At 38.1% G+C, this 23,974-nt stretch overlaps 1 protein-coding gene across 5 annotated transcripts in view; it reads right to left on the bottom strand.

The window, feature by feature from the left end:
- The window catches only part of PTPRK (protein tyrosine phosphatase receptor type K), a 296,457-nt gene extending 273,465 nt beyond the window's left edge, over positions 1-22,992 (bottom strand). For all 5 annotated transcript variants that reach the window (XM_054279018.1, XM_054279017.1, XM_054279019.1 and 2 more), the window contains exon 1: positions 22,908-22,992. In XM_054279018.1, the coding sequence (XP_054134993.1) occupies positions 22,908-22,917 (10 nt within the window). In that variant the 5' untranslated portion in view covers positions 22,918-22,992. The remainder of the gene's footprint in view (positions 1-22,907) is intronic.
- Between the last annotated feature and the right edge of the window lie 982 nt (positions 22,993-23,974).

The following is a 23,974-nucleotide window of genomic DNA, read 5'->3' as shown; positions in this document are numbered from 1 at the left end:
ACTAAATAATACTTACACACCTGAACTCAGGAGTGTTAAGCAATTGCTCATCCTTGTCATGGCAGGAATGAATACAAACCCAACCCTTCAGTGACGTTAGTGATGACCTTCACAAATCACAGAAGAACACAACCCAGTCTTCTTCAACACTACAAGAACTTTATGCCACACCTGAACAATTTAAAGTCCACTTGTTTTCCAAGCTACCTAAACAAGTCAATTTTTGCACACATGTGAAAAACTGAAGGATTAGAGAGATAAAGACACACCACCATGGAGTTATCTGATCTGGAAGACAAATTAACTATACCTGCATAACTCGTTTCTCAGTCAAGAAAAACTTGTCAGTCAGTAAGCAAGGCGGTGCTCACAAAAGAACTTAAGTTGGGAGAACAGTTTCAGTTTTTGAGATGGACAGAATAACATATTCCTTAAAAATCCAGTGCCTTGCCACAGCTTCACCTGAAAGAAATTTAGAAAGGTGTACCTAACACATCTTTGGAGAAGTCTATTTTCCTTGAGTTGTCTTCAAAATTTCACACTTTTTTCAAATAAGTGAAGTTACTCCAGCCAACTTGATTAGAAAAACAACAAATCCTAGATTACAATTGTCTCCTCTTATTTGTCTCGTCCCTCTTGCACAGATGATGCATGAAGTACAAACATCAGAAAAGAGTAAAAAAAACCCTAGAATTCTGCTCTCTTCAAATTTAAAACAAAAGCTTAAAATGAGACCAATCTCAAGGAAGACTATAGGTTACATTATGACCATTCCAAGGTAGCTTGTAATTAGTGAATGTGTGTTTGTCACTATAATTTTATTTTGATTTGAAAAAACTTATGTTTATACAAAATCTTAAAACAGTCCTGTGGCACAGTTAAGTCCTCGCAGACAAGACAATCCTGCCAAGAAAAAAATCCCATACTTAAAATTCTTATCTCTTGGAAGAGCTTACACCTTTTAAGTTCATTATATCTCATGTGTCATAACAAATATTACATAGGCTTTCTGAAAAAAACTTGGCTTCAAGGGGTGGCAAGAACAAATTAAATTTATTCTTCTTTGTGGGGCAGATAGGGCAAATAATTAAATCATGCCTTCTGGTTAGCAATTGATTATTTCTATACATTTTCAATGGTATTCCTACAAATTTTCATAGAGGAAAGAACACAGTATTATGATCCTGATTTTAAAAAGCTTGAAAAGTCCATGATTTATATCTTTATATCTGTCTTTCAGGTTTTGGGGGGGGGGGGGGGGGGAATTGCTTCAGTAAGAAAATCAGACACAGTTTTCTCCCTTTTTTTAAAGGTTTATTCTACTAAGTTTTGGAGTTTTATTCAACATAGCTGTACAAAAAACAATGAAAATATGTAGACTTTTCATTGTCAATGACAGCCTTCCAAAGACTAAATATTTTAGGCAATATTTCAAGATTTTAAAAAAATATTGAAGAAAAACATGCAACAAAAAAAATTCAATCTATGTAGGATTGGCAGCATTGTTAATAGGTAATTATAGGTCTAAAATGTTAGTTGCCATAACAACATGGAACAGTTCTATATCCATTATAAATCTTTTGGTCTCTCTTCATATGTATGCTTATTTTTAACCCTGACTTCCTCCTGATGCACTTTTTGCTAAGCAACCTCATTACCTAAACTCCTACTGTGTCAGATTGGCAGATAAAATCGCAAGCATTCCCACTGCCAAACAAACATATTATCTTCACACAAGCTGCCAGATGTGCCATATATCTTATAAATGTGGGTTTACACCTACTTTAATTATGCTCTCTTCTCTTGGAAAGCAAAAAAAACTCCAAAATCTCTATCCCTTAACAGAGTGCTTAAAGATTTGAAACTACTCTATCATGCCAGTTAAGGGCACAATGCACTGCAATTTGTGCATGCACTTAATAACATATGGCAAGTCATAAACCTCAAACTTGAAAAACATTAAAATCATAACTACCTTCTGCAATTCTACAAACTTGTACTGTCTCTTAGGAGATTAAGTCTTTAGAAATCATTCATTTTACAGCTATATTTTGATTTTAAAAACCAAACTTAGGCAAAGTTTGAAGAAAAATTGAACAAATCTACACTTGCCTCCTCTCTCCCTCATAAATCTCTAATATTGTCATGCATACCATTTATTTGTAGAAGTTTCAATATAATGAAAAGCCATAACAGTAATAAAACTGTCTGTGTTGCCACAGGAAACTGTATATAAATTAACACTGACAACATGAGAAATGCATCAGAAAAATCAAGCTAAAATTGTTATTATTAAAAAAAATAAAGTGGCATAAAATAAATATGTTGTGCCATAGTTAAACTTACTCTGAGATCCAGGGCCAGCATCAGAGAGAAAAAGTAACACAGGAATCATAACAGCTGTGCAACACTTGAAAAGGAAATGATTTTTCCAATGAACCTCCAGTTTGTTCCTAATAGAACAGAGGACAAAATCAAATCTGCTTTCAAATGTACAGAACACAGCAATTAAAGAGATGGATAATACTGTCAGAGTTGGAAAGCTCCTTTGTCTTGCTGTTCAGAAGCATTAAATCTTAATAAAAATATCCTACAGGTACAGAAAATAAGAAAACAAAATCCAAAGATTTCACAGAAAAAGAAAATGTTGAGGTTGGAAGGGATGTCTGGAGGTCATCTGATTCAAGCTTCCTGCTCAAGCAGGGTCACCTAGAGGTGTTTGCCCATGACAATGTGTCCAGCAGTTTCTGAGTATCTCCAGGGATGGAGACTCCAAAGCCTTCCTGAGCAGCCTGTGCTAGGGCTCAGAGATCCTCAGAGTAAAGCAGAGTTTCCAAGTGTTCAGGAGGAATCTCCTTTGTTTCAGTTTGTGCCCACTGGCTCCTAAAAAGCCTGGCTCAGTCTTCATTACACTCTCTCTACAGGTATTTAAATATACTGCTAAGATCCCCCAGTTTCCTAGTTCTGATGTGCAAGACTCTACCATTGCTCAGATTTAGAAGAGCCATTGTGTTAGTGTCAGTACAAAGCCTACAGGATGAAAGCAAGCTCACAAGTGAAAATGACGCATCCTATAAGAACTGTGAATTTAAGTAAATAGAAAACACTTGGGCAAAGGAACCCTTAAAATATCCGTTTCCCATAAAAACATCTAATTATTCTCATTGGTGATATAGTTTTTCTTTTCTTTCAAAGGTAGAAGATTGGCTGTCATTTTATGAAGCTCAAAGCATCAATAACTTGGTCTTCATCACACCAATTTTACCCTAACAAAATGTGAGTCAAAGCCATTCACTTTCTCTTCTCTCTCATTATGATAGAATCTCAAATTCCAAATCAAATACATTTGACCTAAATTCTGCCATTTACTATGGCAATAACTCTCTATATGCTCTGGATTATAAAGCAATGTGAACAATTCCCTAAATGTTATATGTTAAGTCATCCTTTAGTAAATAAAAAGAAAACAAATCATCCTGCAAACCCTAGGTCATTTGACATACTCCTTGTTTACATTGTGTTCCAACATACCCACCTACTCTAGAAGGGTTTAGCCTTCAGGACTTCTCTTCAGAAGAATTAATTTTGTGAATAACTCCTTGATTATATTTCAAAGGTCAATTAAGAATTCTGAAAACAGTTCACATCTCATCAAATTGAGAGAAGATTAAAACTCGAGTCATTAATTTTTTGATAAGCAGTGCAAATATGTATGAAAAATGCTAGTTCTTTTGCCTCAGGCTTCCTTAGTGCATCACTTAGTCTCATTTAGCACATAGGAAGGTACTTGAGGGAAGGAGAGAAATGAAAGAAATAGCAGAATCCTTAGGATCTTGTGCATATGTATTAATGTAAGCAAACAAACCAATTGTGAAACACCAAAGTCATCATATGGCTGCAGCTTCAGATGCACTTTTATTTCATGACCATGTGTCTATCTATGCAAGGGTACCTAAGAGCATTTAAGGAGTGGGAGAGGGATGGAGATATGTCAGAACAAAAAGGGGAAGGGATGACTATGAAATAACAAAGTACAAAATCAAATGGTTTTCATCATTTTAGGCAGTGAAATAAAATGGTAACTATCTGTAATTCTAATTAACATGTAAGGTCAAAGACAAATATCATTATGTGTAATTTTTCTTTCTGCCATAAATTTCAATCAAGTACAAAGGCATTAGGGAAGCATGCAAATTATTATATGTTTTTAAAAATGCTAAAGCTAACTTTCTTATTTAACACAAGAAAAGTATTCACTATCCTATCAAGTCTAAGGAAAGGATTAATACATGTATTTCAAGTCCAGATCTTTGATCAAAGTTTGTTTTTCCAAGATCTATAGTGGTTTAGATCTTACAGGGAACTAATATGCTGATGATATTGCAGAACAAAGACTTTGCTGTGGTAAATGATGAATTAGTAGCAATATTAGGTTTGTGTTTCACATGAAACATTCCATAATATTTTTTAATGATCTGAGAGCAGACTGGTATAGTAGTCTACATTTTAAAATACTTGCATTTTAGATTAGATCATGCCTTTGTTTTATTTCTCAAACTTTACTTTAAAATATGAACATTTAGACAAAATCATAAAATATTTATGAAACCTGCCAAATAATTTAGACATTCAGTCCCTTAGCTTATGATCTTACATTTTTGTCAATAAACCTCCTTGACTACAACTTTCAGTTTTATAATAACAGTGGACTTTCTTTTTCTTTGTATCTGTACAATTGTAGAACTTCAAAGAGAAGCGAATCATTAGACAAAGTCTGTAGTTCCAGTTTACAGTTTATATTTGGAGGAAGGGATGGAAGGACACAACAGATCTTAATTTTCAGCTGACAGAGTTCTTTCTTTTCCATTAAGTCAATTTTCTCAATTGTAACGCTCAACTGCCCACAAAAGATTTCAGTACATTTCTAACAAGTCACACCAAATCTCAAAGGGAAGGAAGACAAACAGGTGAAGGGGATGTGGCACTCTCCACACCCCCAAAGCAGCTGTTTTACAACTTAGGGGTGGCTATTTCCATGAACAGCAATCTGCAACTGGACTAGCACAGTGAATTATGTTCTAGAATGATCCCTCCTGCAAACATGCTGAAATATCCTGAGCACCTATCTACAGGACTATGGGTAGGCAAATTATAAAAGCTTTTACACAAATCATTAAAGAGGAATTCCCTAGGATATTCCAAATGTATTGTGTGTTTTAGTACCCCAATATTCCAACATGCATAAGTTAATTTAGTCCAAGAGACTAATTATTTTCTTCATCATTTTTGCAACAAATAGTTCTTTCCTACTTTATTTAACTGTGTAAATAAAAGCTAAATGTAGGACACTTAAAAAATAAAAAACAATATAACCTACTCCACACTTCAATAACATTGAGATTTAGAATAAATAAACATTGTTTATCTGTTAAACTCAGTACCTACACATTATGGCAAGCATCAATTGTGTTACATCTCACTCAAAAGTGTTTTACTGAACTAGAGAAAAGGTGAAAAATACCTTCTGATTCCTCCTTTTACACTCTTAACCATGAAATTTGATTCCCTGTACAGAACAGACTCTTATTAAGGAAAGAATCAACCAATATTTCAAATTTACCTTTTCAAATACTGCTGTAGAAATGTTAGATCCTATATAAGTGATATCATAGTTTCCTTGGGGAAAAATCATAAATGCTATCATAATTAGGATTTGAGTTAAGGATGAAAGAGATGGAGCAGATGGAATGTAAGAGATAAACATTTACATGCAAATATCTTTGTTAACAGGAAATGTTTTAGAAGCGATCAAAGCACATGGAAGATAAATGTTCATCTATTTAAGTCAGATATATTTGAAAGTTTCTCCTAGCAGCAAAGCCAGCTAAAGTCTGCAAGCAATCCAGAAACAGCACATGACTCAAAAAAGAGCAGCAAAGATTTTTTTTTTCCCCAGTTGCCTTCTCAGAAGTCAATAAGAAGCAGCACAGATCTAAAAGAACACTGATCCCTACTCTTGGTAAGCAAGCTTGATGCTCAAGTTAAGCAGAATACCTTAAATGCAGTATTTGAATCTGCTGTTCCCCCATGACAACACTATTTCTGATTTAGTAATGAAAAAGTTAAAACACTCATTAATTCCTAATTTTCACTTGTTATCTTTTAACCAATTAGCTGATATGAGGAAGCCTACCAGAGGTATCTGTTCAAATCCCTGGCTTAACAAGGGCCTGTTCACTAAATACACACCTGCCACAGCTGTCATGATAACAAAGAAAACACTCTTGCTCTCTATCTTAAAAGGCTGAAATTGTAAATTATTGCTACCTCTAAAACAAGTTTTAAATCATACACAGAGTTCCCCATCCAAGAAGCTGAAGGTACAGCTTGGGCAGCTTTGTATGTCATGTTTATTTATGAAAATCCTTTTGAGGCCTTCTTTAAATATATGAATGTTATATTAAAAATACATAACAATATACAAATACTGCAGGTCCCTCAATGAAGCAACCTCTCCCATCTGGGGATCACACCTGCAATGGACCACTGGATCAAGGAGAAAGAGAGGCAGAAGAAGAATTAATTTTCAAGGTACATATGGTTTCAGGAGTGACCACAGACATGGCACCAGTCCCAGCTCCATTCTTTGGACCTGCCTGCTGGTGCACAGAGCAGGTGGGGTCGGCCCTGAGATCTCAGACCCGAGTGAGCCTTGGAGCAAAAGGAACCCATCTCAAGGAAGTGGGGGAACAACATGGAGAATTGGAGAATTAGTTGGTTTTAGAAGATGGGAAGGACAGGTTAGCAGACTGGAGGAGCTCTGTGCTGGTGAGGGATGATCCTGATCCAGGGAGATGGTGCTGAACTCTTAACCACACCACAATCTACAAATCTAAAAATTCTGGCAAGCCATGGTACAAACCTTAAAATGCTGCCATACTCTGAAAATACAAAAATTAGAAAGTAAATAAATCTTTCCACTGAGCAACTTCCTGGCTGAATAAACTACATTCTTCCCAAGAGACAGGCCTAGCTGTCTTCAGGGGTTTTCATTCCAGCTCATTACTCATTTTGCACCTTCATAACACACATCCATGCAATCACTTCTCCACTTCAGACTGAACATATAGTTCTTTCTTCAGTTTCACTTGTGGAAAATAATAAGTACATAAACAAGCTATAAAATCAAGATCTGAAGTAGGCCAATTACAGTCACTGAAAACTAAAAAGTGACAAAACAAGCAACAAAAACATCTAAAGTAACCCAAATTGTTTTAATGTTAACTTCCCTCAGCAAGAAAAGAAATGCTTAAAATAGGGCAGAGAAGATTTTATATGACTTCTGCTTGCAGTCGCTAGACACTGTGTTTTTGGTGGCTGGGGACAATAGTCATCACCAATTAAACTTTTTTTCCATGCAGCCACTCTGGCCCTTCTCACAAGAGCTGAAATTCCAGGTTGACTCAACAGACTCCCTCTTCAGTCTCAACAAAAGACACTTTGCAAATCCTTCACATTGTTGACTGCTCCATTCTCTGTTCTTTCCCATTTCTCAGCATCTGGTTTTGAAATAGACAACATCACAAGGGCAAATGCTCTCTACAGATGCAATTGCATCTGCCCACCAACAATTTATACTCCAACTGTATTGATGTCCGTACATGGTTGTAAAATCTCCTGTCACTCCTGAGACCTTTTGAGTCATTGTTTTTCAACCTGCAGTCCCACAGAGTTAGCCATTAATGGCTGAGTACAGATATCAAAACAAAAATTACTCTATGAATAAAACACTACCTTCATAAAACAACAACAAAACCTAGTTATGCTACCACCTTTAAGCCTCATTCATCCCTTGATAGTACTCTACTGTCAATATCATATCATCTGTTTCCCAAGCAGATTATTTTAAAAAGAACCAGAAGTTTTGGATAGTTTCTGGTCTTCAAAAAAATCCTAGTTTATAAAATGACAACATTACATCAACAAGCTCACCACCACACTGAAAAACACAAAAACTTGGAATATCCTATAATCTTTGGGGAAAAAACAAACTAGGTCATCTTAAATTACTTGAAAAAAATCTCAAATCAAGGGTTTCATTCAAAAGGATCTGCTTGGATATTGCCTGTCCTACCAATTTAGCATGTATTCCTTTTTCAGCAGTTGCCATTTTGTATCCCAACTACCAGTGGGAGAAGAAAATACCTTATTACCGAAAGCAAATACATTCTTGCTAGGATAAAGATTACTGCACAGTTTCTGCTCCTGAGCAGAACCTTCAGCTCCTGCTACTGCTGCCTAATACCAATTTGTGGCAAGTAAAAACCACAACATTTTCCATCTCATTCAACTCACTAGTCTATTTTTCCAATTTAGTTTTTAACATCTTAATTTCCTAGTCCTTGATTTATATTAATCCCTAATCAACATGCTCATATATAGCTGTTTTCATGAAGCCACAGAGTGGTTCAGGTCAGAAGGCCCCGCTGGAGCCCATTCTAGTTCAACCCACTGCTCAGATCAGACTACATACCCGGCCTATCGTGCCTCTGGGCATCTACTCTGATTTTGACACTCAAAAAGAACAAACCAAAATTTTCCATATTCTGACTTGTGTCCACTGCCCCTCATCCCACCACCATGAGAAAAGCACATGCCCTACCTTTCCTGTATCTTCCAAAGAGGCATTGCTTGACCACAAATAAGGTCTCCTCCAAGCCTTCTCTCCTCCAGACTGAACATACACAGCCCTCACAGTCTCTCCTTGAATGTCCTATGATCCAGTCTCTGAACAGCTTGGTAGCCTTTTTCTGGACTCATTCCAGCACGCCCATGTCTTTCTCACGATGGGGAGCCCAGAAACAAGCACATCACTTCAGATATGCCTCACCAGTGCTGAGCAGGAGGAAAGGACTGCTTCCAGCATCCTGAGAAGGCTGTTAGCCATTCTTGTCATAAAGACACCCTGCTGGTCCAAGCTACGCAGGACTCCCAGGTTCTGCAAAGCCATTGTTCGGCTACCTGGCCCCAGCCTGCATGAGGCTGCTGGACCTCCCCAGGGCCAAGACCTTCCACCTCCCACAGTTAATCATCATGAAGTTCCTATCAGTCTATTTCTTCAACCTGTCCATTGTTGTCATCTTATCATAAACCTTCCATACCTTCTCAGTGATTTCTCATGGACATCTCCTCACAGAACCAACTCTGTCTTCTTTGCAGCACAGCCAACAAACAGCAGCCCACTCCACACCCAGCTAACCCACTCTTTTATAGCACTCATCCTTATTGGACACAGCTGTGGCCTATTAAGGGCAGGCCTGTTCCTAATCTTTGGTGATTAGTACAGCTGCAACTCATCAGGGGTGAGATTGCTTTCTGCAACTCTCTATTCTCTTACATTCTATCCCTCCATAGACCATGGCCCTTCAAGCACAGCTCTGCCCTCCAGTGCACTAAAGACAATAAACTGACCACCAGCAGGACTTTGTATCCCTGATCACAGCCTTGAATCTGGGAGTTCAGCCAACTTGCACTCATCATCTATTTGCAGAGTTCATATATCCCCAGTTCTGAGAAAAGTCAACTATGAAAGACTGTGTTACAGGCCTACTAAAGCCAAGATATGGGACATATTGCTACTTGGTTCACCTCATATTACCGAATGCAGTAGGATTCATCAGGTATAATTTGTCCTTTTCATACCCATGTTGACTGCTCCCACCAATCCCTTTCTTGCCTTTCATGTGTTTGGAAACTGTTTCTAAAATGATCTGTAGTTTCCTGTATCCTTTTTCTAATCCATTTTAAGAACTGATGTGACACCGTCTTTTCCCAGTCCTGCAAAGCTTCCCACAAGAACCATGAACCTTTGAAGGTAAAAGAAAGCTGCCTCACAGTATCTGGCTACCCTTGGTTGCATTCCATCTGGTCCCACAGACTGGATTCACTGGTCCCACAGTGAATGCCCAAGTGGGTAAGTGATCCCTCTGTCCACATCTCCTCAGGTACAGTCTCACTCTCAAAGACCCTGAAAAGTTTGATGACAAATCCTCATCTCTGAAAACTGAAGCAAAGAAGGCATCAAGTACATCCTCTTTCCTTTGTGCCTAGGTCCTTAGTCTCACTAAACAATGGTCTACACTCTCCTTAGCCTCCTTCTTGTTGCCAGTGTACCTATGGAAGAAAGCTGTCCTGTTGTACTCCAGGTCCTTTTCTAGCTTGAAATTCTAGATAAGCTTTGGCTTTCCTAACTCCATCCCTATTATGAGCAGGCAATGTCTCCATATCCTTCAAAGAGGCCTCTCCCTGCTTCTGTCTCTGTGAAGTCTTGGTGCACAAGCTCTGTAATGCCATTCTGCCATGCCTGTTTCACTCTCTGCAAGGCAATAGTGCCTTCACTTTAACTGTCTGCAAGGCACAGTGCCCTGTGCTTCAAGAAGCTGTCCTTGATCAACCAGCTCTCTTGAACCCCTTTGCCCTTCAGGGTATCTCCCAATGGGATCCTTCAAAGCAAGTCCCTGAAGAGGTCAAAATGTGCTCTTCAAAATTCAAGCCTGTAATTCTGCTGTTAGCCCTGGGGATTATTCTCAGGATCTCAGACTCAAGGCTCATAATCATTTCAGCTGACGCTGCCCTTAACCATAGTCAAACAGCCCTTCCCTGTTGGTAGCATCTCTTGGAGTCTCTGACTGTGAGGCTTTCACCAACTGCATAAAGAGGGCTTCATCTGTTTCCTGCTCTTGATAGAGTGTAGCAGACACTCACAGCAAAATCACCTGTGCTGATTTATTCTCTGATCCTTACCCATAAGCTACGTACACTGTTTTGCAGCTTTGCTTCTTTCACACTCCTTAATCAAAATATTCATATAAATTCCACATGAATATTACATGACCATAATTTTATATAAATATAAATTATATATGCAAAATAAATTGTGTACCTTGTGAGTAATATGAATTTCATACAATGTAAGTAAATCTACATAGTAATTTTAAGGAACTTTTTTCATACTAGGTCAGCTGGTTGGGTTGCAAAATTTATTTAGTCTAGAAGGAATCATCAGACTTTTTTATCTAATAAGTTCATTGTACATTTCACCCATGTTTTCTTTAAACCATTGCCCAAATATGTCCTTGTTGAATGTTGAATATTCAATGTTGATACAACAGTTGTCTTTGTGCAGTCATCTGCTCCTAGGTAACCAATATTTCTCACTTGGTGGTAACCTCCTCCATCTCCTTATACACTTAATGAATTCCAGTGGAGAACATTCTCCAGCAACGTGCAATCAACATACTGAAAAGTGTGTACTTGTCTGAATCCTCCGAAGAAGCTGCTTACATGGTTCTCCACATTTGGAAAGAGCACTTACACACAAGTGTGAATACCCATTGTCTTACTCATAAAATGAACAAACCCTTGTTCCCAGACAAGATCCAATACAAAGGCATCAGCAGGACCATGCAAAGAAAACCTTGAGGTTGACAAGGTGGAAATTAAGATTATATTCATCACAACATTCAAAACACAAACTACTATTTACAGCTTACAGGTGACATGACCTAACAACTCCCTGTGTCTGCCTCTCCTCTTGTTTTTATGCTGCTCATCCTTCCAGCTCCTTCTTTCCCTTGTGCTGCTGGCTGTGATGCTTGTCAGACTTGAGTCAAGTCAATTCACTAAGCCAGATGAATCCAGAAAAACAACAACATTTTCTCAGGGATAATGAGTTGTATCAGCTCTCCATGAGCTCTGACGAGTAAAGCTAGCTGAGGAAGTTAGCTGAAACATGAAGGCAAGGGAGGAGAGGGAGTAAAGATGAGCAGAATAATCCCTTTACTCAACAGTAAGGTATTAGGATGGCGCACTGTGACCTGTGAAGCTGCAGCCTAATTGGAAACTTATACTGGCTTAATATCTACCTTCAACTGCAGTCTAATTGGAAAGCACAGCTCTTACTGCCAGTCTGGAGGAAAGTGATAAGAGACCACCTACAAAGCCTGGGGCCAAGGCAGCCTGCTCCCTTGCACTGTAACCAGCAGGCACAGGAAGCCATCTCTACTGCTAGTACAAGGGATACTTGCTAATGTCACTGCCAATGTCACTCAGCTGCATATTTTCTTTATTTCTTTCAAGAAATCCACAAGTTGGGAGATTTCAAAGCCAGTCATAAGCCTGGCACACACAATGGAGAAGCTGATAGAAGGTAAAAGCTTTGTTAGCAGATGTCAGCTATACTAAAGAGGAAAAATTAATGACAACAGCTTCTTCTGTTTGTATGCTGTGTGCTTACTGATCCCTCATCCATGGGAATAAGTTAAGAGAACACAAATGCATGAGAAAGATGCTTAGTTCATACTGCTTGTTGACTTTCTCTAAATGAGTACAGTGGGTCTAGTTCATGTTTATACAAGGCTAGGTTTTTGAAGCTAAAAATAGTTTGATCTCAAAAAGACTAAATAGCTGCCAAATCCTCAGAATTCTTCTTTAAAAAGACAGAAGAACACAAGGAATTTTGGGAGTTTTTCTAACCCAGCAACAGGTGGAGAGCTGGGTCATCTCTCCCACCTCAGGAATACAAGGTTAATGGGAGTACTTTGGGATAGTCCAGCACTACATATTGTAAGTGTACCTCTAAGTTCCACCTTTTTTTTGGTATTATTTTTTTTCCCTGAACCTGTGATTATACTGCAGAATAGACTAGGAGCTTTAAAAGCTGTTTCCTCTAAAACAAATAAAAATCAAATCCTTCTCTTTTTTTTCATAAAATAAGAAGCAAAATCACCACAATAAAAACCAAACCCACCCTTGAGCTTTTATTAGGTCAGAGTATTACTTAATTATAGCTCTCCAGCCTAGGAGTCTGGATAGAAGCAGGGCTCTGATAGAAGACAGGTGTTCCTCCAAGTCTGCTGAGGTGATGGGGGGAGCTAGAGGGGATGGGGAAAATGTGCTTTTTTCCTCTGCAAGATAGACAGTATGTAAAATGCCAAACAAATTTCAAATGTATGATCTAATTTAAGTTTTCCTGCTTGCTGATTTTGACTACAGCTTAAATCTGATAAAAGTCCACCCTTCTTTGAACAGAAGCAACATGTTTTGGAATGAAATCATGTATAGCATTTTAAAAGTAATATTTTTCCAGTGGATCATATCCTATGGATTTAATTTCTTAGTAGTATTCTAAAACTTTCTCTAAAACATACTTAAATAAGGTTACTCTTTCAAGCCTGGGAGGAGATGAGACAAAAAATAAAAAAGACATTTTTGAATGTCACTCTGTGTGTGGAAGAAACATTGCACATGCTAATGATGAAACAAGATTCAAAAACAAACACAAACATCACATACAAGGCAAAGCAAAGCAACACAGCTGAATCTGTTCCTGTACCTGACACAAACCTGCTCCTTCCCTAATAAGCACCACCTCGGCAATTGCTTCTTCACAGCCTACATGCTCAGAAATGAGATTTGTGCAACCCTCATAAAACAGATTTTCCTTTTCAAGATGTTTCTATGTAGCAAGGTGAGAAAGGGAAAAAAATAATCCCAGCAGAGGCTGTGGTGTGGGAGAGAGTGACAGAGAAGAAAATAAAAAAGGAAGGGGAAAAAAAAGGAAAAAGAGATTAAACAAACCTTACTAACTAGCTCAAAAAACCAAACTGAATAAGTATCTATAGCAAATAATGATAGAAAGGCAGAAATTAAATATTTTTGCAGTTTTCTAATAGTAACTGTTTTATTTGCTCACTACAACCTAAGAAAAGTTTGAACCTTCTCTGTTGACTCAAAATCTGTTCTGTAAAATAATAATTTTATTAACACTGCAGTTGTAGTCACTATTAACAAACATCAATGACTGCTGCATCAGCATGGACCTACAGCAAAAGCACAAGGGAACATAAATTACATGCTGAGCAGTAAAAGGGTTGGAGCTCAGAAATCAATATTTAAGCAGACAGGAAAATTTCAGACACTGTACATGGAAAACATTAAGTAAAGCATCACTTCGTTTTGTCGTTTTTTGGGGTTTTTCTTTTGTTGTTGTTGGTTTTTTTTGGTTTTTTGGGTTTTTTTTGCAATTAGGCTTACTGAATTTTATCTCATCTTACTTCCAGGTTTTTGTTTGTTTTTATAGGCATTGCTTCTTCTGTTGTTGGGGTTGCCATTGCTATAGATTTGTAGGTAATTCACATATTAGTTTACAGTTGCATAACAGATCCTGTACTAAATTGGGAATGCTCTGCAGTGAATTCAAAGTATCTCACAGCTTGCCTTCCATGAAGAGGCTTCATATCTGCTGTGACCAAAGTCAGAAGTTAGCCCAGGGAAGGGGAGGTACCCATGCACAAAGGGTTACCACAGCACCCTAGCAACAGAAATACATGGCACTTCTTTCTGAAGTTTACTGCTTCAGAAGTAATAATCTGCATTAGCAACCACTGTACATTACTCATTCTATCACAGGGCTTTTTTCCGTCTTGTCTGAACACCAGTCTTTTTCATACATCAAGTCCTTCACTTTCTTCCCCAGATAGTTCCTAGGTTCTGTTTTTACTTATCCTCTTCCAAATAGTAAAATTATTTTACTTTTTTCCCCTACTTCTAATCTGGCTTCTTCTCCATCTCCTGCAAGTCAAGATGTGGTTATATTACTGCTAAAAATTGCACACAGCTGAGTGGGAGCAGAAAGCAGAGCAATGAGGTTTCCAGTCAGGGCAACCTACAGAAATGTTAAAGCTAAAGAATAGGAGCAGACATAGACAGGGACAGGGAACTGAAGCAGCCATGCAAACATAAAATAACATCACACACACTAGTTGTCTGCTTGTTATCTTTTCTATGAGAGGGTCCAGCCAAACAGAGGGTTCAAGGTTACCAGATGTGCTGACCCTATGCCTTCCTCTGTAAGCAGAAGCACACAAACTCTGCCCATGCTCTGAACTAAATGAAGACATGTGAGAAGCAGCAGTACTTTAACTTGGGTCAGTCCCTCCACTGCACTCCAAAATAGCCCAGAAAATTTGAAGGCGAGGCAACTGCTATCTTCAGGAGAAAAAATAAATACATATATACACACACATGAGCAGGCTGAGATAGCATCACTCTCAGCTATCTCATGCTATCTCAGCCTGCTTATGTGTGTGTATATATGTACGTGAAAGTGATGGTAGGACAACGGTACAACAGGCAGACACAGTACTGAAAAGCAGAGCTAGCTTGCTCCTCTCCATGAGGGTAAGCTGTGAGAATCCAAATAAGCACTTCTTCTTGCTGTGTTTTGGACTTCTACTCTTGCAAAACCTGAATGCCTCTAAATGCTTCATATAACCTGTAGCACCTTCCAGGCTACCAAAGTGCTGTGCAACCCTATTTTCCCTTCAGTTCTGAAAGGCTAGCACGTCAGCATTTTGCTTTTTGTTCACCCTTCACAATGCTACCAAAATAGCGGTTCCAGGTAGAGCCTCTTACTGACATTCACAAATAACAAAACAGCAGCTGACTTTATACAAGCAATTAAACACTTCCACTTACAGCCCAGGCTTCTGACCAAGAGTGTGACAGTGTCCACAGGGGTTCTTGGATGAAGGAAGAGACGAGGATTTGACTCCATATTTCAGAAGGCTTGATTTATTCTTTTATGATATATATATATTACACTATAACTATACTAAAAGAATAGAAGGAGAGGCTTCATCTTAGAAGGCTAGGCTAGCAATCTAAGAATAGAATGGAATGAATAACAAAGGTCTGTGTCTCGGACAGAGAGTCCAAGCTAACTAGGCTGTGGTTGGCCATTAATTGTAGCCAAGATGGGCTAATCACAGACGCACCTGTTGCATTCCGCAGCAGCAGATAACCATTGTTAACATTTTGTTGCTGAAACCTCTCAGCTTCCCAGCAGGAAAAAATCCTAAGAAAAGGATTTTCATAAAAAGATGTCTGCGACACAAGAGTGACAAGAGTTGACCAGAGCTGGTCATTTCTCCTTGCTCACAATGGTGCCCAATCCCATTTGAACTACTTGAGATACAGAAGCTAGAAAGCTGCAGCACTCAACAGAAGGCTGTGTAACAAGCAGGAAGACTGCTACAAATGCTCTGATGGTAGCAGGTTGGCAAAGGTGGATTTGTCCAAGACTGACCTACTACTTTGAAACTCTATCCATAACAAACTGATTTCTCCCCTTGTTTTAATTTAGTAGTCCAGATTCAGAGCAACATCCTAATATATTTCAAATATTGAACTAGGAAAAAAAAATGACAAGGAAAAAGAAGGAGCAGTTTCTCAGAAGGCTGCACTTTATACACTGGATGGAAGAGGTAAGGCTGAACAAAACTTAGAAGAGGAAAAGAAAAAGCAAAGCCAACCAAATCAGTGTAGATATGCAGGTATAGTAGTTGGCCTTGAAGGTGAAGGAATTTTGTGTAGATTAAGCAAGAAATCTGTGTCAATGAATGAAAACCCAACATATTTGTTACTCCTATGCCAAAGTTATTACTATTACTACAAAAACTCTACTTATACTAAACTCATGCCTAAATGTTTTTATGAAAAAAGTCTTATCTAAATGTACAAAAGTACTGATACACCATACAATATCTATAAATCCTTTCCTGTCCCCCTCCACTGTTCACTTTATGCCAAGTGTATTTGAGAACAACAGGGAATCCTTGGAATTGGTCAATAGATGGATTGTGCACTGTACTGAATGAACCAAATAGGATCAGGATGTTTACATGCTCTTTAGGCAGACATTAATTGCACTGGACTAACAAGGCAGGTTTCTTTCTGTTACAAATGCTACTAACAGACAAAAAAGCAAGCACGAAGCTGACTGAACAAGGAAGGCAGGAAAATATGTTTTTCTGATCAAGGAAGAACTTCAAATAAATTCAGCTCCACAGTGCATTGACAAGTTAAACAGGAAATTAACATCAGTCAACTTTTGGGGTGAAGGAGAATATGAAGACTTAAGCATCCAAGGAAAAAGAATAAAGCCACCTTAAATAAAACATATATATCTTATCACATAAAGAAATGTAAAAGGGAGAAAGACAATCAGAATTTCTCACCAGCCCCAAACACAGACTCAAGATTTTGCATTTATTTTGTAATGTAATGACCCAGATAATCTTTCAATTATCAAATTTTAAAGCCACTACATTCCTGGATTGCATTTGCTAATCTATGCACTCATCAAAAAGTTCTCTTGCTCATAGTTTCTCTGATCTTTACAGCAACAATGCAGTCATAGAGCAGGAAAATATTGAAAATTCAGTTCTTAGCTGCTCAATGGACTAGTAAGCTTTGTTTGCTTGTCTATTAAAATAAAGGGATCCAGTAAAAGACTGTGCTTGAACTTCACCCTTCTGTAGCACAAAACAGCAAGCTGCCACGATATATGTGGAGCAGCAGAGCTCCTAGCCTAGGACATGGTGAGGGTTCTCCTGATGCTGAGCTCTCAATCCTACCCATGCCTCAAGAAATACACTTTTTTTCACTAAACACTGCTTCACAGTTGGCTTTTGTCTGACTAAATCCTTACACATCCACATAATTTGAATTTATTCTTGGGTTGGTGGATTCATTTTTACAGCAGAAAAATTCAGGTTTAAGTGAAGTGAAAGGCCAGAAGTCTCATCTATGTGACATTTACATTACAGCTTTCCTTCCTGAGCTAAATCCATATGAAATCTATATTAAAACACAAATTTCATGACCTTTTGTCTCCCCTCTCTCAGTCATACATTTCATAAACGCTTACCTTGGTCCTGTGCTGAAATTCATTTTGCATCATGCAGGTGACAAAAAAGTTATTTCCTTTCTGTACAAGGCAGAACTTAAATAAAGCACAACTGACCTTTCAGATCACAACAAATACTCAACTTTATTTGTACAGGAACATTTAAGTTTCACGCAAATCTAAGGATGTAATTTTCATGTTTCTTTCAGGCGCCTTAGAGGTTTACACAAGCCCACCAAGTCACCAGCTAACATGGTCCTCATCAGCTGCTTGGGCATAGCAGATCCCTTTACAGATGCGCAATGAACTAGCTGGCCCATGCTGCACACTTTCTTTTTTTTTATTTCCAATCACACAAGTACACAACCACATGTATATCAAAACAACTGGGAGAAGGCAGAAACATGAGAATGCCGCTGGGTATAACAGGATGTGGTAATGAGCAGTCAAATATTCTACCTAAAAATCATAAAAATGAAATTATCAAGAAAGTACAGCCCAAGTTTTTTTGTCAACACATTTCCTCCCATCTCCAATACCCTTCACCATATACACACTCTCTTTTGAAATAGTTTTGTAGGCTTCCACCAAAATACCAGGCTAAACCAGAATGTGTTGATGTTTTACTTTTCAGAATTGTTTTGTCTCTTTTTTTTCAGAGTAATGAATTTAGCTTTATTCTTCAATGGGGAGGCATAAAAGGTTATCTACAATTTCTGTAAAGTGAAAAAATTATTTCTGCAATACTCTTCATTGTAACAAAGTTGGCATTTGCAAAACTCTGTAATACTAAGAAACACCTTTAAAGATTTAATCTGGTTTTTTTTAATTGTACTAGATGACAAGTGCAACTAAGACTTTCCTCACTGCCGTTAATTTAGTTTACTTAGATTTCCATAAAATCAGTTTTAAAAAATTAGCACACATCCAATCCAGGCACATTATCCATCTGAGAGACCAGAAATAAGATGTCCATCTCAGCACATCAGTATAGTCCATAATAATTGAGACATTCTTCAAAACGCATCTGTAACCAGGAGGGTAACAGCCCTTACATTAAAAAAATCCTTCATTAAGTGGCTCCCATCACACAGCCCATTACAAGCTCTCATGCCCTGACCTTGCATAGCCTCAGATTAATGTTGCTTTTAACAGGCAAAGCAAACAGGGTAAATAAACTGTCTTCTCTATCTAGGGGTAAAACCATCAGTAAATGTATTATTAATACAGATAAAATCCCCCTTTGCACATCTCCAGTGGTATAAGAAAGCACTATTATTTACTCTGTCTACCACAAAATTAAGTTATCCACACACAATGAATAATCCCCTAAAATAACTGGAAAATATCCACAGACAAAATTGGATTTCTGCTTAAGAGCATTCTCCAATTGCTATCTTGTGCAGCATAATCTATAAAAATAACACGTGAAAACATAATACATGCTCTAAAGGGTTTGTTTGAACATCTAGAAAATGTCTTTCTTTAGATGGACCAAGACCACAAGGTAAATATTTGCACTTCATTTTTTGTCACCAGGTCTACAAAAATACAACACTTGTTTACCAGCCCTGTCTCCCACAAAGTGCAAGAGTACAGTTGCAGAACCATTTCCACCTATGGAACATCTCAGTAGTCTTGGACTATATGACCTAGAATGATGGTCTGGAGAAAAGTCTGTGTTTTATTTAGGAGGTATTTAAAAAAAATGAAAGGGTGGAAGGAGACCATTAGTACTCAGTTTTGCACATGTCCTGTACATAAGAACAACATGTTTAAAAGGGAAGTCATGTGCAAGTCCAAAAAAAAACAAAAAGAAGAGCTACATTTCCCCATGTTCCATAACAAAAGCTGACACACTGTTTTAGCCCAAAGCAGATACTAGAAGCCTTCAAGGAGCCCACACACAGTAAGACAAGACTGACAGGGCAAAACCATAGACTCCTTGAGAATATTATAAATAAAGACTGTTTCTAGTTGAGAACATTCCTAAATGCCAAACAGCTGGAAAGTAGGAGAGCAGTCAGGGCACAAATCAGCACTTCTTTGTCACAACTTCTTGCCTAGGCAACTGCTAATGGCTACACTCAAAATCAGCAGATCTTTAGCTTGATCTAGCACAGCCACTTTTATGCGCTCTCAGAAAGCTAATATTGGAAATCATGTGTTTTCCCAGGTCTTAATAAGTAATCCAAAGATTTTATCATGTACACCACAGTTCAGACATTTTACAAGTTGGTATTTAAATCTGTCCTCAAGACCCTGCTTTAGGTGTTCACTTTGTTTTTAAATTAATCATTATGTACTGCATTTATTTTTCCCATAACAGATGATAAGTGGCTTTTGCCTCTGCTCAAAGCTCGAGAAATACAATGCAGGTCAGTCTAAAAAAAAATCTGAAGTTGCATTAGTTGCTCAGAGGTAATTACATTTGCTTTACCAATAGCATTTACTATTGCTACACTGGTATAATGTTTTCCATTAGCAGAGGTTTTCATATTTTCATAGCACTCTGAAGCACGTGCCATTAGGTCTGAAATTTCCCATGATTCATCATCACTCTCCAAAGCACAACATTGATTTCAACTACCACTCCCCTTGAATCAAAAGTAAAACATTGGCACCTGTCAATGTAGCACCTGCCATAACATTAGCAATTGTCAGTTTTCCCCCTTTTACTCTTTTTCCATGTCCTAGTCTCTCTTCCATGCTTTATTTTGGGGAGTTTTGTTGTTTGGGGTTTTTTTTTAATAAGTCTTTCTGAAGGTATTGAAGACTGAAAATTGAGTATAATCTTCTATAACTGCAATGATTCTCCGTGAATGTGGTGAAGTCAGAGCCCTGAAAGCTGCAAACTCGCTGTAAGGGTATTATCTTGTTATCACAGTGGTAAACCAGTGCTCCTCCTGAGACAAATCTATACCTGAAGCTCCACTTTATTGTATTCCAAAGAGATGTAAAAGACAAGGGCCCCAACCACTACAAAAACATGTCCATGTATAGGAGGTGTTGGTCAGAGGTTTGTGCCTAGCTGAAGGACTACAGACCCTGAGAAGAAGAGATGGAAAGAAAACAGCCCCTACTCCAGGACCTGAGTTTCTTAGCTGCTTAGTTTTTCTGGATACTCCCTCCCTTCTCTGCTGTTACTGACAGAACAGGAAAAAGCGGTCCTGAAGGGATTCCTAGCTTCTTCTACAGGTTTTACAACACAGCATTTTTCCTAGTGAAAACTGCAGTAGTATTTGACCTATACTTTAATTACCACATCTAATTCTATGTGGGTAACTTCTTCATGAGCAGTAATCAGGGTCACCAATGTTAAAGCACTGCAAAGCAGACGACTGCACATTGTTAATTCCCTTCTGCTTTTGCCTGAACCTTTTGCTGTTCCATTTCCTGCAGATCCACCAGAAGAATTCAGCACTCATTCTACACCCACGTTACCTTTTCAGATTTAATTTAAAATCATGCTATTTCAAACACAAATGAACCTGAATACCTATGTATAGCATGCACCTTTCAGAATCTGAAAACACTGAACTTCATAAAGAGAAGCTCATCAGGTCAGAACAGATTTGAAGCTTAGTTTTAGTCCACCAAACATCAAGTTTGATACAAGAAGTCTAGCATTTTATAATGGGAAGACCAAGGGAAGAAAAAAAAAACAAACAGAGCTTCTTCTGTATCTCTTTTGGTCTATCTCTGAAAAATTCCTTTATTCTGATAGAATTTTTAGGGCAGCCACAATTTTGCATACAGATGCAAAAAAAAAATTGTTCTGAAAGAATGCATGTGCTATGCTCAGAGAAAAATGAGTCTATAGCAGCACTGAAAAGAAATCACATGCCAGAGAGCACTGTGTCATTTAACTTTGAGAACTGCCTAAGGATGACAGGTATGTTATTTGGAATAAGCAAGAAGCTATCTTGCCATTTAGAGTCATTCAAAATACAATTCCTCAAATTGCTCTGCTTCCTGTACAAGGTGTGCCAAAGGTCTAAAAATACCAAATTTCTCCCAGAATGGTGTTTCCATCATAATTAAGATACCTCCAACTTTTATAAAAAACACGTACATTCTGAAAAACACAAACTGAATAGCTACCAATTTTGGCCTTTCTAGAGGATATATTGTTTTGAACTTTTTTAATATAAGACCATCACAAATGTTGAGGTTTTTAAATTTATTCTGCCTTATGCAAAACTGAAGCACCAAGAAGTCCATTAAATAAAGTGTGGGTCTTGCCTAATTAACTTATTTTGCAAGTTCTTGGTCATGGTAACACCTGCTTGTATCAGTGACTCCAAAGCAGGGGAAACCCACTAGGCAGCAGTTGAGTAAAATTATATAGATCAACCACCATTAATAATTCACAACAGTACACATAATGCAGGGGAAGGAATGGTGCAGAGGTGAGGTTACTTCTGTGTGGCAACATTTCTCACTCCTTCTCCACACATCCTGCACTTCACAAAACCTTTTAGATACAAATAAAATAGCCATGACCTTTTTTCCTCCTCTGCATGATTAATTACTTAATGTATTATTAATTGGAAAATGTAGCTGAATTTCAAATGCTTTCATTCTCTCAGCATATCATGCTGTCTGGGAAGCGCCGATTAAGCTGTTCATCAAAGGTGAGCAGGCAAGGTCATGTAGGCTGTGCCTCTTCAGTTATTCATTACCTGTCCTAAATAGTAATTAACAACAGCAATATTTCCATAAATCAAGCTTTTCTGATTACCTTCAGATGATAGGAGGTTGGGGGGGGGGGGGGGGGGAAGGGAAAGAAGGAATCAGTGTATGAGGTTTTTGCCTGTATCCCTTTTTTCACCATTTTTTCTAGTGCCTACCTGAATAATAGAATCGATACATTGGCTGTCATATAAAACACAGCATTTTACTTCAAGTCAACAGGAATTCCACATGGAATAAAGAGGAAATTATGCCTTCCTTTCTCCCTTCCCCATGCCTCACCCCAGCTTTAAAGGGTCATTTGGTCTAAGAAGGTTTCTTAATTACCAATATTGCTATATTTATTACTTTTGTTCCTTTATATAATCTCCATCACCAAGGCTAAAGTGGGGATCTCTGACAGAAGGTCATATTCTATGTATTCTATAATAATTTATCCTTCAGCATCTGTGAGGTTTCTCACCTTGAGGCATTTCAGGTGGCAAATAGTGAGGCTCTTGAGCACTGACATGCACCCAGTCGAAATCATCGTACAGGTCTTGGTGGTAGTCACAGGGCCCAGGACCATCATCGAATGTGCATCCCCCTAGAGAAGAAATTTGTTATTAGTTTATTTGAAAGCAGAGACCTTCCAAGAGTCAAGCAGAGGTGTTTTTCTGGGGCCCACCTCAACTGCAGTGCCCACACAGCCTTGTACTACAGTTCACAGGCTTGCATTTACAAAGCTGAAACCTGCAAACAACTCACCCATCAGTTGTTCCACTCTCTTTGGTAAAAACATCACTACTCCACACAACCAATTTCCCCCAAGAGCACCTTCTGTCAGAGCAAATCATAGCCTGAAGTCACCAATTCAAGTGAAGCCTATCTCAGAGTCTGTGTGACAAAAAGCAACATGCTATCTAAACCACAGGGGAAGCTGAAAATAATAGACCAAGATCAAAGATGAAAAACAAAAACTCTGAAAGCAAAAAGAGTCCAAACACTGACAACAAGGATAAATATTGTGCCCAAAACAGTCCGAAAAATTAATTAAAATTACTTAAAAAATAAATAATTGCTGCAGAATGAATTGGGTAATCTTGATTTACTAAATCAATCTAGCATAACATAGCAAGGCATTTTTTCAGGGTCACACAAACAACAAATATGAAAACCTTACAACAAAAATTGTGAGAAGTGACAGAGAGAAAGAAGAATGGAAGGAATGCAAATGATGGGAGGAAAAAAAAGAGAGAATTCCCACACAGCACAGTAATGTCTGCCCTGTCTCATTTGGTAAGTTTTTTATTCCATTCTTAACTCAAGGCCATTAAGTAGGCTTGGAAAAGAGAGAAGAAAGAATGACAATCTCAGAAAAAGATCAAGGCTTAAGAATGAAGAAACAAAGGAATCAAAAGAGCCCGGTCAAAGAAAAAGCAGAGCGTAAAGGCAAGAAAATACAGATGTCATGCACACAATTCTGCAGCAGCTGTTATCTCTATGCACGGCACACAGCCCTGGAGTTTATGCCTCCTACTCAAAAACAAA

The sequence above is a fragment of the Melozone crissalis genome, unplaced genomic scaffold (genome assembly GCF_028551555.1).
Source record: "Melozone crissalis strain CALT ecotype California unplaced genomic scaffold, PUWL_Pcris_2 ptg000027l_1, whole genome shotgun sequence".
Classification (NCBI taxonomy): domain Eukaryota; kingdom Metazoa; phylum Chordata; class Aves; order Passeriformes; family Passerellidae; genus Melozone; species Melozone crissalis.
The sequence above is the reverse complement of the archived record's forward strand: the minus strand, read 5'-3'. Positions and strand labels throughout refer to the sequence as shown.